Here is a 15,679-nt window from a genome sequence, read left to right as displayed (position 1 = left end):
CCAACACAAAGAATCTCCCACCTGAACCTTATTTCCCTCACAATACAAATACCTCTTCAGATTTCGTGAAACAATGCTAGGGATTCTGGGTTTTAGGCTCGACGAGGGACAAAACTGCCCGTATGCACAGAAAGGCGATTTTTGAAGTAGACTTGAGTTTGAAGGGTGAAATGGATTTTATGGGAAATCAAGTAAATGGGATTTTAGGGATTTTGTAGGATGGATTGTAGGGGTTTGATAGAGGAGTTTTGTAGCTGCCATTGTTGGGGGGAAGTGAAGAAAATGCAACAGACAACAAAGAAAGATGATGTTTTGGTTTGGGGGTGGGTGGAGTGGGAGGTAGGTGAGATGTGGAAGAAGATGCTTTTTTATTTTTATTTCTTCTCTCTTTTTATTTTATTTCTGATTTTTTAATTATTTTATGTATATAATAGCAAAGTTTTCATTTTATCCATTTCAATTTAGTCAAAATTAGTCGAAGTTCACTTTTGTTTGTCAACTGGATGATTTCCATTCATTTGGATATTAGGTGCGTGTTTCTCAAATGTTAGGAACCTCTGCTATCACATATTGAAGGTTAGGATAAAGTTTATAAAAAAATAAAAGATTAGAAACTGTTGCCGCAATTTTCCCATTGTTTTAATTAGGAAATGCAGTCCACTTGATAAGATGATAGGCCTATAGATACGTTTTATGACACAACTATCGCAGTTGGGGCCATTGAGGAGAAAAAAAATGTCATGGGGCCCACCAAATTTTGCTAATGTACAACATCTCTATGACTAATTATTTAAGAATTATTAATATGCACGTTGTGGTTACTCATAACAAACTTCTACAATTAGTAAAAAATGGTGATATGGTATGGAGTTTCAATGTGGCTTTCGCGCAACGAAGAAAGCAAGAATACATAAGATTCAAGTGTTTAGTTAGTTTTTCAATGAACCATTTGCAGATCAGATTAAAGTAGCAACCAGAGGTCGATTTGAACTCAATATTTTGACAGAAATTTAGATGGTTTTATTCAATGAGCGACTATTATGAGATTAGAATTGACAAAAGTTGAGGATCAATTTACTATTTAAACAATAAATTGAGGACCAACTAATACAGTTTTTTCCCTTTTCCGGGAGCAAGTTGTGCGTATCAATAATCAATGTAGAAATCTACTCCGCCATCCGCCAACCAAATTAATTAGAATTTTACTTCAAAAAAGTTTATAATGGGATTCCTAATCCTCGGCTTCACTACCGTTCAAGATTTTCTCTCTAAAATCTCACCAACTTTCTTCTACTGTTGTTGTTAATGGGCATGCTTTCACCGACGTCCCCTCCCGCGAAATGGCTGGGTTTTGTCACAGCAGTGTGGGTTCAAGCTATCTCCGGCAATAATTACACTTTCTCTAATTATTCCGACGCCTTGAAGTCCCTCATGGCACTCACTCAACTCCAGCTCAATAACCTCTCCGTCGCCAAAGACGTCGGAAAAGCTTTTGGACTACTAGCAGGAATCGCCTCCGACCGCCTTCCAAGCCCTGTCATTCTCCTCATCGGCTCAATTGAAGGCTTTGTCGGTTACGGAGTTCAGTGGCTCGTCGTTAGCCGCCGCATCCAACCCCTTCCTTACTGGGCTGTTAGTATATCAAAAAATGCGCTTTATTTCCTGCCGTGAAGTGTGAAATATACTAATAATAGTATCTGAATTTGGTGCAGATGTGTATATTCATGTGTATGGGAGGAAACAGCACGACATGGATGAATACAGCAATTCTGGTCACATGTATTAGGAATTTCAGGAAAAACAGAGGCCCAGTTTCCGGGATTTTGAAAGGCTACGTCGGTTTAAGCACCGCAATTTTCACCGACATCTGCTCGGCTTTGTTCGCCGATGATCCAGCTAAGTTTCTAGTCATGCTTGCAGTAATACCCTTTGTGGTTTGCCTCACTGCCATTATTTTCCTCCGTGAAATCCCACCGTCGTCCACCGCCACTGAAGAAAATGATGATACTAAATATTTCGGTATAATTAACGTTCTTGCTGTTGTTATCGCACTCTATCTGTTGGCATTTGATGTAACAGGGGCGCACGGACGACTATTTTCCCAAGTGTTTGCTGCTGTGCTTTTAGTTATTTTAGCTTCCCCTATATCAATTCCAATTTACCTCGCGTTAAAGAATTTAATCAGGCCCTGTTCTGAGCCTAAAACCATGGACATTGAACGCAATGTAACTGAGTCATTACTAGCCAAAGAAGTGAAAGAACCTGTGGTGGAAGCGGAGGTGGAGAAAAATGTGGAAGTAATGGAATTTGTCGAAAAGAGGAGGCCGGTTCTTGGTGAAGAACACACCATAATCGAGGCCTTGAAAACATTGGATTTCTGGATTTTGTTTGTGTCGTTTCTTTGTGGAGTCGGGACAGGCCTAACAGTGATGAATAACATGGGACAAATGGGGTTGGCACTTGGCTATACCGATGTTTCCATATTCGTGTCGTTTACTAGCATCTGGGGATTCTTTGGGCGCATTCTCTCAGGATGGGTTTCTGAGTACTTCATTAAGTAAGTTCATTACATCTTTCACAAATTACACTTTTGCTTTTCTTTGTGCTTATGTAAAAGCATCATGTAAATAGAATATACTTATGGTGACTCATTATGCACTTTGATCTGCTTTTTTTTTTTTTGTTTTTTTAATCTTGGCATGTTGTGATCTTCTTTTCAACTTTGGCAATGTGTGAAGCAAAAACTTCTAAATTACTTGTCTTAGAAAATTTTATGTAAAAAAGTTGTCTGTTTACTCTTTTTGTGGTTAGCTGCTGCTTTAAAGAGATGCAAAATCTTTGCATTGAAAGCGATACTGGGGCAAACTTTGGCTTTTAAGTGCTTGAAGGGGTAACTATGGGCTCATGAGATTTTGTCTGAAGAAAAGTCAAAATGAGTGGGTGAAATTGCAAATTATAATAGGAGCATTAAAAAAAATAAAAAAGCTTCGTGCTTTAAGAATTTTTTAGGTCAACGTGGTAGGCTGGAGCCTTCTTTCATGCCTTTTTTCTTTGTAATTCAGTCCTTGTTTAACCCATTCTAGTTGACTTTCATGCCTTACCTTTTTTTTTGGCCGAAAAAAATTAACACGAATATTCGGGTTAAATATTGAAAAATCAACGTTGAACTCTCTCTTACAATTGGATATTTTAGCCGTTTTCAATAGGTGACTTGGGATTGTAACATCATCACGGATGATAAGGAATTTCAAAATGGCACTTCTAACCTATATGAATAAAAATTACTATTAATGGAATATTCTAGGAGAGGAATCGAGCTGACCTGTTCTTGTGATCGTGTTCTTAATACATCGTGTTTTTGCAAAGTATCATATACCCAAATATGTTTAACATGGCTTGCTACCATGTTGAAGTTGAACAAGTACTTTGGGTTGGAATGTCAATTATTTCAAGGCACTTATTTGTCAATTCCAATTGCTTACCTTGCTTTTATTTTGTCATCCACAGGAGGGCCGGAACGCCAAGGCCAATATGGAATGCAGCTTCACAGATTCTAATGGCAGTGGGATATACCATAATGGCCATTGCTATGCCAGGCTCACTATATGTTGGTTCCATTGTGGTTGGGATATGTTATGGAGTTCGCATTGCTGTCTCAGTTCCTACTGCATCCGAACTCTTTGGCCTCAAATATTATGGTCTCATTTACAATATTCTAATCCTTAATCTTCCACTCGGATCTTTCGTCTTCTCTGGATTGCTAGCTGGCTTCTTATATGATTCCGAAGCTTCACGCACAGCTGGAGGCGGGAACACATGTTTAGGTGCCCACTGTTATCGGCTAGTGTTTGTGGTTATGGCAATTGCGTGCATTATTGGGTTCGGTCTCGATGTTTTGCTCTCTATCAGAACGAAAAGCGTTTACTCCAAGATCTATGCAAGCAGAAGATCAAAGAAGACATCTTCAGTTTCCACTGGCCAATGATATCACACTTCTACTATCAGATTAGAGGACTACATAAATAAATGGGATTGATGGGAAATCTTCTCCTGGTGATATCTCGATAAGGATTGTTGTATATGCTGAACTATTGTTTAGTATCATTTCTACTTAATTGTGATAATAGAATTGTATGGATTGATTTGTACTTGTTCTATTTTTTTTGAGTTGTAATTGTGATATTTTGTATCCTATGCATTTTTAGATGAATCTTGTGTTCAAGATTGTTGGGCGAAATTACATACTTGAAGCTGGGTTGTGTATGTCTTGTGTTGAATTGCTTAGGGTGGGTCGATTTTGTACTTGTGTTTTCTTAATACACTACTAATTTTAGCATTAAAAGATCTGAAGGCTATTGAATACAACATAGATATTAGCCTTAGCATTAAAAGACTAGAAGACGATTAAATATGATATGGATATTTATCGTTTATCTAAGCGTATAAGACTTTTTTATCATTTCTAAATTTTACAATGTCTTCCGATTGATTGTCTTTTGTGTTTTTGTTTTTTTATTTGGAAAGTATGGAATTAAATTATCTTTATTTATTATTATTATTATTTATTTATTTCTTTCTTTGGAAAATCTATACAAGTGGTGCCAAAGAGGGGACAAAATGTCATTATTCAGGTGACAATGAGCTCCCTAATTCATTGTTTAATATAATTGTGATACATTTTAATGTATTATATTATGAAACAAAGGATCCGCAACCATCTAAACTGGTGAACATTACTCGATCAAGTTCTTTAAACCAGACATTCCCACATATGTTGAGACCCATGATGGAATATTGTGTGTATCTGGTTTTTGTGAGGGCGATGATGATTGATCAACTGACGTGCTTCGTACTTTTAAATTTAGCTGAACTCGATTTACTTGAGTAAGGTTGCATTGTCTGGTGGATTTTCTACTCAATCTCATGGTGGTTCCTCAATTGAGATTCCATTGAAGAAATGGATTTGGGATGAGTTGAAATTCTTGTGGTAGAATTTTTACAGGAAATGAGTCGAAGTTGAAATTATTGAACTTGTTTGTTAAAGAGGAATCGTCAATATTATGGTCTAAACGCATCTCGTGTGCATTGAAGGCAATTAGAGAACGTAACAGTATTTTAGGTATGATATTGTTGAAGATATAGTCTCGTCAAATGGTTCACTCTCGATTCTTCTGATCCTTTTAGCCAGCCACCAATGTTGGATTCACAAATGGTCCATCCACTGTGTACTTTCATAAGTGCTTCTCCCCCACGCCTAACTAGCACTACCTCCACACACTCATACAAAATCTGCAACCCAACCTTTAGAAATGAAGGCAATACTCTTTTAGGTATAGGATGCCACTCATTTTCTCTCGTCACTCTTAGTGTACGTTTGATATGCATTATAAAATAGTAATAGTCATTGTATTCAATATGAGAGTCTCCAAATTGGATTATCGGCACGTATGACTCATCGCTTCATAAAGGTAAACATCAAATAAATGAATGATATCATCAATGAAAAAAAAAAAAAAGAGTCGGTTAATTTCTGAAAATACATCACGTTGGAGCCGAATGAATCTTGTCGTGCAGATGCCAGTTCACATGCCATCAAAGGTACATTCTTGACCATGTTCTTGCAGTCACGGGAACGAATGGATCCAAGTTTTGGGTATGGGCTTTTTCAGTTACGATATTTAACTGTAAAAGTGACTTACTTATGCAAATGAAAACACAAAATTGTTGATGTATATACTTAAATAATTTCTTCTAGAAATTATCAAATTAATTGTGACATTATTTTCTCATTATTTCTATATTTTTGACATTTTTCATATTACTTCACAAAAAAGATCATGTTTGGCTAAGCTTCAAAGTTACTTGTTAACTATCTTTGCTAGCAACGTCTCAGGTTTCCTAAGAGTTATAATTCAGTACAAGATCTTACTTTTTCTTTACTTACTGTTAAAGCTTAGCCCAACATCCTTAAATTCAAGACCATTACTTTACACTTGTAATTTTTGGAGATTTTGTTAATTTTAATTCAAGCTGACAGTGCGTCAAATGTAAAAATTAATAAAGGTGCAAATTTACATCCAGTAAATTTCTGATCAATGGCTTTTGGAAGAAATCAAAGTTAGAAACAGTTGCTGCAAACTATGGAAGCCCATGTCAGCATGTGAATAGGCACGGTTTTTCTCAAAAACACACTACTATTTCTCTTGTGATACCACACTCTTTGAGCTCTGCCTAGGTTAACTCTTAGCCCTTTTGTGTGGCTGCATTTAAGCTGAATCGGGTCTTTCTGCAACTCAGCATTTTAAGCAGATAATCAAAGAGCATGCAGTACTTTACATTCTTTTGTTCTCTATTTTTGCTCCTCTTCTTTAGCAGTTCCCTGGTTTTGTGTTATGGTACTCTCTCTCTCTCCCCCCTCTCTCTACGTGGTTTAGTTTTAGAAATTTCTTTTCATTTACTACGTTTTGATTGCAGACGAGCCACTTTACGACTCTTCTGCTTATACGCAAGTAAGTGGAAAAGCTGGTTAGTCTTCTTTCGATCAATATATTCCATTTGGTGACCTAAGATTTAACTTTCTTTTTCTATCCTAATACTGTCCAGTGTAAACTGCACCCTGAGGAGCCACTTTACAACGGTGGTATCCTCAAAGATCAAGTTCCGAATTCTCTACAAAGTATTCTGGATAATGGAGATCAAGTTTCTTACCCGACATTTTTATTGCAAAACCTCACCGAGGGCAACAGATATTGTTTTTCAGGTATAGTTTTACCTTGAAAGTCAAATTTTGTTGTTGCATGAGCAGAGACTCGTACAAGTACAAATCAAAATTACTTAAATAACTAAGCTACCGAAAACAGTTTGGATCAAAATAAAGAATGCAGATTCAGCTCTTGTAAGGGCTAGTCTCGTGATGGAAGACACTAACCTAAGTTGCATAGGAACTGTTATTGCCAAGCAAGGTTGCTGGTCATTTCTCAAGGGTGGATTTGTGTTGACATCATCATCAAGATTCTCTAAGCTAAATCTTCAGGTATTCAATTAGTTTTTTCAGTAGGAGTATAATTTTCAGAATTCGAGATGCGAGTTAAAAAGCAGTAGACTTACTTTTTCATCTGAACTACTTGCTCTTCGGTTTAACAGGATTCAGCTGGTAGGGATTACAACATAGAGATTGCAAGTGCTTCTCTGCAGCCATTCACCAAGGAGCAATGGGGGTTGAATCAGCAGACTAAAATCTACAAGGTAGACAAGTATTCAATATTAAAGAACATAAAGTTACATAATCTAGTCTACAAATAAGATACTAGAATTTCCCCAAATCTGCCATTAATCCTCAAGGAATCTGTAAAGAAACATCTTTACCTTGAAACCTCTGACATAATGCTTCTTATATGACTCAGGAAAGGAAGCGTGCAGTTATTATCCATGTCTCGGACAGGCACGGAGCCAAATTGCAAGGGGCGGAAATTACGGTAGAGCAAGTTTCAAAAGATTTCCCATTTGGATCTGCTATAGCAAAGACCATCATTGGAAATTCACACTATCAGGTCGGTATTGTTTGTATAAACACTGGTAGTCACCAAATTTATAGCAAGGTTTCACCTTGGTGTCAACGAACTTTACTTGTTCCTACAAATACTCTATTGCAAGCTGATCAAATTAATTCTTACTGTTTCAGAAATGGTTTACAGAAAGATTCAATGCAGCAGTTTTTGAAAATGAGCTCAAGTGGGATGCAACAGAACCCAAGCCGGGGCAAGTCAACTACACGATACCTGACCAGATGCTCGAATTTGTTCGAGCAAATCAAATTATTACTAGAGGCCACAATATCTTCTGGGAGAACCCCAAGTCATCACCGCAATGGATTCTTAATCTATCAAGCCCTGATCTTCAATCAGCTGTCACCTACAGAATAGAAAGTCTTATGAGCAGATACAAAGAAGAATTTATTCACTGGGATGTTAGTAATGAAATGCTTCATTTCGACTTTTACGAGCAAAGGCTTGGACCGAACGCCACACTGCTGTTCTTTGAGAAGGCACATCAAATAGATCCATTGGCCACACTTTTCATGAATGAATATAATGTGGTGGAAACTTGCGATGATGTTAATTCCACAGTGGATACCTACATATCAAGAATGATAGAGCTAAAGAAAGGTGGTGTAACAATGGATGGAATTGGACTTCAGGGTCATTTCAATGTGCCAAACCCTCCCCTAATGAGGGCTATCCTTGACAAATTGGCTACTCTTGGCCTTCCAATTTGGTTAACAGAAGTTGATATCAGCAAACAGTTCAGTAAGGCAAGTCAGGTTAGAGAATATAAACGTATTGGCTTGGATAATTTTCGGTATACCAGCTAAAAACTGGCCACACTGCCTGGTTTACGCATCTCTCTTGCATAATCGATAATTTTATTCTTTGACTTGGCATCATATGCTGCAAAAAATACATAATATATAAGTTTGATCATTGTTTTTTGGACAGGCTATTTATCTAGAAGAAGTTTTAAGAGAAGGCTTTTCACATCCTGCTGTCAATGGGATAATACTTTGGACAGCCCTCCGCCCAAACAGTTGTTATCAAATGTGCCTAACTGATAATGACTTCAATAATCTGCTGGAAGGTGAAACAGACGAATATGGTTCATACAGCTTCGCCGGTTTCTTGGGTGAGTACAAGATTACAGCTAAATATGGCAACAACTTAGTGAAATCAACATTCTCTGTTAGTCAAGGTGAAGAAACCAGGAATTTTAACATTCAATTGTAATAACATAAGTGATTTTTAAGAAATTTATTGCAATAGAAGTATCTATCTGGTTGACAATGTAGAACGTTAGAAGAATTAATATGTCATGATACAGAATGAAATTCTATCTATTAATGTATTCATTCTAAGATATATCAGCAGCTTAGTCGAGCTTTTAGCTGATGTGTTTCCTCACAGCCAACTAGACTCCCGTGTTATCTTTTTCGTTACCTTAACTAGAAACGTGACGAATTTAATTGAATGACTTGAGAAAAATGAAATTTCGTGATCAATACAAAATTCTGTGTCCTTGGTGCTTCTAGCCAACTTAAAACTATGTAATTAGCAGGATCAGCGCCTATACCAGCTAGCTAAGCTCGTGACAAGATTATATAGTGACTGCTGATTTCTCAATCTTTCAACCTGTTGTCCGGTTTATATTCTTTCCACATGTTTGCAGAATCAAACAAGAACCAGTATCCCCACCCGTTGGGAATTTACTTAAACATTCACAACGGAAATAAAAACAATTTCAATTCTCACCAGAATTCATCTTTGTATTTAGATAAGAACTGTGATGAAAATTATACATTTTCTTGAATTTGCAAACTCCTTTGCGTTATCTTTATTCCAGCAACTTGGATCCGCCTGCCAAAGCTGTCAAATTGTCCAACCTCCAATGAATTCCACACAGAGAACAGATTGCCGCCACTAGGGCTTTCTCGTCTTGTGCTAGCAATAATTATTAAAACTCTATGGATCTAAAATCCTAACCATGTATTTATATAAGTTCAAACGGGCTTGACCTGGTCCGGTTCAATATTTAATTAATCTATTTACTTAACTGGATTAATTAATTCAGAGCTATAAATAACAAATCCAATTAATTAATTTATCCAACGATTGTTAAATTAATTAATTGACAAATTGCATTATTCCAATTCTCTTTTGTATACGACCCATCATATTCTTGACCACGATGCCTAACGACGTGAAATATTATTTTGATCTAATCAAAACTGATAAATTAAAACACACTTTTAATTTAGTATAAATTCGCACTCGCCGTCCCAAATTGACATCTAGCAATATATCAGGGCAATACATGTGACGAGAAATATCACGTAGTATGACAAAATCAAACCCGTTCGTTTACCATGAAACTATAATCCATTCGTCAATATGATCTGATCAATTACGAGATATGGAAGTGTGTCAATCTCGATTATCGATCATATCTTTCATTCTACTATTAAGTCAATATAAGTCGAAAACTCGTTTTTGACTTATGTGTATACCTTGGCCAATGATTTCGTTATTGATTTAATTGAACGAAATGCAGATCACAATCTCTTACTATCTAAGAGTAACGAATTCTCTATTGGTCTTTCACAACCTTTATATGATTCTTAACATACCCGAACGATGTCGTATTAGCGGTCCTTGGTAGAGCAACATCCAACACCGTCAAAGCATGACTGTCCTCATACATGGCACTATGATGACCTCAAGTCAAATGACTAATTCGAATATCGAACGTTAGAGATTAACCACTGACACTCAAATAGTTATCCATATGGAATCTCTTAGAGGGTCTCCAATGTTTTGTTCTATAACAAAACATCCACGTGTTCATTTAAATGTCACCACACTCTAACTTGTGAGATCAGCTACTTACTTCACAAGTAGGAAATGCCACACGTGATGATCTATCTGTAATAACGATATCCATTTCTAGTTATTACTTACTACCATGGATTACTCAAGATCCAATCATACGTAATTTGTATCTCACAATCACAACTCCTTGTGATTAACAAATCACTTAAAACTTGAATCTTCGGACTCTATTATTTTATATTATTTATCAGAAAATTAATTTAAATAAATAATAGATCTTGCCAAAATTAAATACATTAAACATATTAAAAGTGTTTACAACTTAAATCGATTGGATCTAGGGCATAACACTTACAAATTCCCACTTGCGCTAGATCCAATCACTCATGTATCTAATACCATAAGCGTCCACATGACGATCATGTTTCTATTGTGACAACGACTTTGTCAATGAATTTGCAATATTATCATCTGTGGGAACTAGCTCTATCGTTACGTCATTTCTTTGTATAATCTCTCTGATGAGATGATATCGCGTTAGCACATGTTTTGATCGTTGATGAGATCTCGGTTCTTTCGCTTGTACGATGGCTCCGTTGTTATCACAATACAAAAGTATGGAATCAACAATACTAGGAACGACTCCCAGTTCATTAATGAACTTCTTGATCCAGACAGCTTCTTTCGCTGCTTCAGAAACGGCAATGTACTCGGCTTCTATTTTTGAATCAGCCGTTGTCTCCTGTTTGGAACTTTTCCAACTAATTGCTCCATTGTTGAGAGGAAACATATATCCTAATTGAAACTTGCTATCATCTTTGTTAGATTGAAAGCTGGCATCAGTATACCCATGAATCTTTAGTTCATTTCCTCTAGAGATAAATAATATATCTTTAGTCCTTCTCAAATACTTAAAAATGTTTTTAACTGCTATCCAGTGTTTCTCACCAGGGTTGTCTTGAAACTTGCTCGTAACACTTAGAGCATATAAAACATCTGGTCTCGTACATAGCATCGCATACATGATAGATCCTATCGTCGAAGCATAAGGAATCTTATCCATGCGATTCCTTTTATCATGTGTTTTAGGACACATATCTTTTGAGAGCTAAATCCCATGTGATATGGGATATAAACCTCTCTTAGACTCTTCCATATTAAATCTTCTCAAGATTTTATCTATGTACGAAAATTGGGATAAGCTTAGTGATCTTTTAGATCTATCTCTATATATCTTGATTCCCAAAATATACGCTGCTTCTCCAATATCTTTCATGGAGAAATTTTTTGACAAAATTTCTCATTAATAATATGTCATCGACATATAATATTAGGAATACGACCGCGCTCCCACTTGTCTTCTTATAAACACACGGTTCATCTTTATTTTTTGATAAAATCTAACCTTTTGATTGTCTCATCAAAACGAAGATCCAGCTCCTTGAGGCTCATTTTAATCCATAAATGGATTGATTTAGCTTACATACTTTGTTGGCTTCTTTGGACTCAAAACCTTCAGGTTGTGTCATGTACATCTCCTTTTTTTAAGTTTCCATTAAGGAAAGCAGTTTTGATATCCATTTGCCATATCTCATAATCATGGTATGCAGTTATTGCAAGCAAAATCTTAATGGATTTTAGCATGACTACAGGCGAAAAGGTTTCATCAAAGTCAACGCCTTATCTTTGTGTGTAACCTTTCGCTACTAGCCTTGCTTTGTATGTATGGACGTTTCCATACACATTGATCTTTTTCCTGTAAACCCATTTACAACCTACTGGTTTTCACCCACCTGGAAGGTCGATCAAGGTCCAAACCTTGTTCTCATACATCGAGTCCATTTTCGATTCCATGGCCTCTTGCCATCTCTTCGAGTTAACACTTGACTTCACTTCTGTGTAATTTGTAGGTTCATCATCCTCGACTAATAATACTTGATTAGTAATCATGAATTCGTACCTTCTGGGAGGTCGAATGATCCTACTTGATTTACGCTGAGCTGGAGTGTCCTCAGGAGTCTCTACATCCTGATCAAAAGTCTGTTCGTCAATAGGCGTGGGATCTAACTTAGGTTCATCTAATTGATCAACAGTATCTATGGATTCTTGAACTTCTTCAATTTCTATTTTGCTCTCATTACCCTCTCCTAGAATCAACTCTTTCTCTAGGAATATGACATGTATTGAGATGAACACCTTCTTCTCAACGGGATTATAAAACTGATATCCAATTATCTCTTTTGGATATCCCACAGATACGCATTTATTAGATTTAGTCTCAAGCTTATCTGATTCATTTCGCTTTACATAAGCGTCACAGCCTCAAACTTTCATGTGAGATAAATTTGGTCTTTTTCCTCTCCATAGCTCGTATGTAGTTTTGTTGATCAATTTAGATGGGACACGATTAAGTGTGTAGCACGCAGTAATTAGTGCATGACTCCAAAATGATTTTGGGATGTTTGCATGACTTATCATTGATTGCACCATCTCTAACAATGTACGATTCCTCCATTCAGATACACCATTATGTTGCGGTATATATGGCGGAGTCCACTGCGAGAGAATCTCATTTTCTTTTAGATAATTTAAAAATTCTCCCTTTAAATATTCTCCACATCAATCTGATCTCAACATGAGAATATTTTTACAAATTTGTTTCTCTACTTCAAGTTTGGATTCCTTGAACTTTTCAAGTGCTTCATGCTTGAATTTCATCAGATACACATAACCATATCTAAAATGATCATCAGTGAATGTGATGAAGTAAGAGAAACCACCTCTGACGGTAATTGACATGGGTCCACATACATCAGTATATATTAGTCCCAACAGTCCTGTGGTTCTTTCTCCTTTTCCAATAAAAGGGAACTTGGTCATTTTGCCTAACAGGTATGACTTGCATTTGTCAAATGATTCAAAATCAGTTGACCACAAGTATCTATCTTTATGTAACTTGAAAATGCGTTTGTCGTTAATATAACCCAGTCTACTATGCCAGAGGTATGTATTATTTAGATTATTACTTTTATTCCTTTTACTTTCTATACTCATAAAAGATGACTCAATATCAAGAATATAAATTCCATTTTGCAACACGTCACAACCATAAAAGATCTCATCTTTATAAAAAGAACAACGATTGTTCTTCACATTAATTGAAAAATCATTCATGTCCAAACACGAAATAGAAATAATATTTTTAGTAATGGCAGGAACAAAATAGCAATTTTCTAATTCTAATACTAAGCCCAAAGGCAGTGGTAAGAAGTATGTCCCTACAGCTAATGCAGCAACTCTTGCTCCATTTTCTATGTGCAGGTCAACTTCTCTTTTCTACAATGGTCTACTTCTCTTTAGTCCCTGCATATTTATACAAATATGAGATCCACATCGGGTATCTAATACCCAAGAAGCTAATGAAGTAGACATATTAACCTTGATAACAAAAATACCTGAAGTAGAAGTTTCACAAGACTTCTTTCCCTTCAAGCTAGCGAGGTAAGCCTTGCAATTCCTCTTTCAATGGCCTTTCACTCCACAGTGATAGCATGGGTCATCAGATTTGGTATTGTCCTTGACTGCTTTGTTATTGCCCTTAGTCTTTTTGGATGTTTTCTTAAAACTTTCTTTGATTTTCCTCTTAGTGCCCTTAGAGAAATAAATAGCTAAGACATGCTCAGTGCTAGCCTTGACATTGGGAGCCATAGTTTTAAGCATATTAAGCAACTCAGGGAGTGTGCATTCGATTTTATTCATATTGAAGCTCATAATGAACTGTGAATAACTATCGGGCAGAGACTGCAGAACCAAGTCAATACTAAGTTCATGATCCATAATAAAACCCAATGAGCCCAGTTTCTCAATGAAACCAATCATCTTCAACACTGAGTACTAACTGAAAATCCTTCTGCCATTTTGCACTGGTATAGTTGTTTAGAGGTCTCATACCTTTCCACACGAGATTGTTCATCATACAACTCCTTGAGATGAAAACTCATAGTGTAAGCATCCATACTCTCATGTTATTTTTGCAACTCAGGTGACATAACTGCAAACATCGCACATGCTGCAATGTTATCGCCATCACTATGTTTGTTTGTAAGCAACCACCTCTTTCTGAGTGGAATTTCAGTAGGCACCTCTAGAAAGGGCTGCTCAAGGACATACCCAATTTTCTCATGTTTAAGAACAATTCTCAAATTGCGGTTCCAATCGAGAAAATTTGGTCTGCTCAGTTTGTTGGCATCCAGTATGCCTCTCAAAGTCATATGATTACTCATGATTCAAAAGCTATAAATGATGAAAAATATATAATTAATATGTATTATAATGTATTTGCACAAATTCAATATGGACTTTCATTAAACGTGCTCCCACTATTTAAAATAAATTCATGACCCTCATACATAAATTATTGAAATCCACATTTGATTCCTAGTGGGCTAGGATCCCAATCGTTGTATCAAGATTTTGAGTGAACTCAACAAATTTTAATAAAACAGTTGGGTAGATACTATTATCACTTGTATCTCCATACAACTTCCAGATCATTAAGCTGACTCTTTTGTCTTAACACATCTTATGTGTTTGCTTAACATGCCTCTAAAACTTATCTTTTTGAGTGTACTCAACAAAGATAAATTTTAGTTAAGTCAAACCTATCATTCAGAAATATCAAATATTTCATAGTGTCAAATATATCCCTAATAGACCAGTTTTGAGTATACTCAACAAGTTGAGGTCAATTTAGGATTCTCGTTTTTTACTATAATGATGGAAGACAAATAATAGTAACTTAATATTTTAACGAGGGATTTAACATACAATGGTCTCATCAAGTAATTATATATATATATATATACATAGGCCTAAAAGAAATCAGACTTGCAAGTCCAATATAATAAAGAGCTCGCATACCTATAACAACAATAATAATAATGGACTCGCAGATCCAAAACAATTAAGGGCTCGTAGGCCCATAAAATAATAAGAAGTAAATCAACCATTCAAATATCGATATGGTCGAATCCATAATCATCCATAAATAAATATTTATCACATAAATATTTCCGATGTATAATATCTAATATTATATGCAATGTCCTATAAATCTAGCAATCATAGTCATCAAAACTAAATTAAAATTTTGGATCGTAATAATTAAATAATTAGTTAATCATATTAATTAATTAACTTAATTGGCGGGCCTATTTAATTAAAATCAAATTTTAACTAAATCCATAACTGTTGGGCGAAGTAATTTAATCAAAATCAAATTTTAATTAATTATTAAATTA

The 15,679-nt window shown here is 35.9% G+C and overlaps 2 protein-coding genes across 4 annotated transcripts; both read left to right on the top strand.

Annotated features, from left to right (window-relative positions):
• Positions 1-1,107: 1,107 nt before the first annotated feature.
• On the top strand, positions 1,108-4,302 carry LOC111380789 (protein NUCLEAR FUSION DEFECTIVE 4-like). The gene is made up of 3 exons (XM_023004434.1): positions 1,108-1,632; positions 1,713-2,557; positions 3,508-4,302. Exons 1-3 carry the CDS (start codon positions 1,306-1,308, stop codon positions 3,983-3,985), a joined length of 1,650 nt encoding a protein of 549 aa, XP_022860202.1. The 5' UTR covers positions 1,108-1,305; the 3' UTR covers positions 3,986-4,302.
• Positions 4,303-6,225: 1,923 nt separating this feature from the next.
• Positions 6,226-8,944, top strand: LOC111380770 (anti-sigma-I factor RsgI6-like). 3 transcript variants are annotated; one of them, XM_023004421.1, is made up of 8 exons: positions 6,226-6,395; positions 6,475-6,509; positions 6,604-6,760; positions 6,963-7,033; positions 7,144-7,245; positions 7,404-7,550; positions 7,682-8,320; positions 8,496-8,944. In XM_023004421.1, exons 1-8 carry the CDS (start codon positions 6,323-6,325, stop codon positions 8,778-8,780), a joined length of 1,509 nt encoding a protein of 502 aa, XP_022860189.1. In that variant the 5' UTR covers positions 6,226-6,322; the 3' UTR covers positions 8,781-8,944. The 3 variants fall into 3 exon arrangements, with proteins under 3 accessions (XP_022860189.1, XP_022860184.1, XP_022860178.1); XM_023004416.1 differs by having other exon boundaries at positions 6,942-7,033; XM_023004410.1 differs by having other exon boundaries at positions 6,861-7,033.
• The last annotated feature ends 6,735 nt before the right edge of the window (positions 8,945-15,679 follow it).

Source organism: Olea europaea, chromosome 3 (genome assembly GCF_002742605.1).
Source record: "Olea europaea var. sylvestris chromosome 3, O_europaea_v1, whole genome shotgun sequence".
NCBI lineage: Eukaryota > Viridiplantae > Streptophyta > Magnoliopsida > Lamiales > Oleaceae > Olea > Olea europaea.
This window is presented reverse-complemented; position numbering and strand designations above follow the sequence as displayed.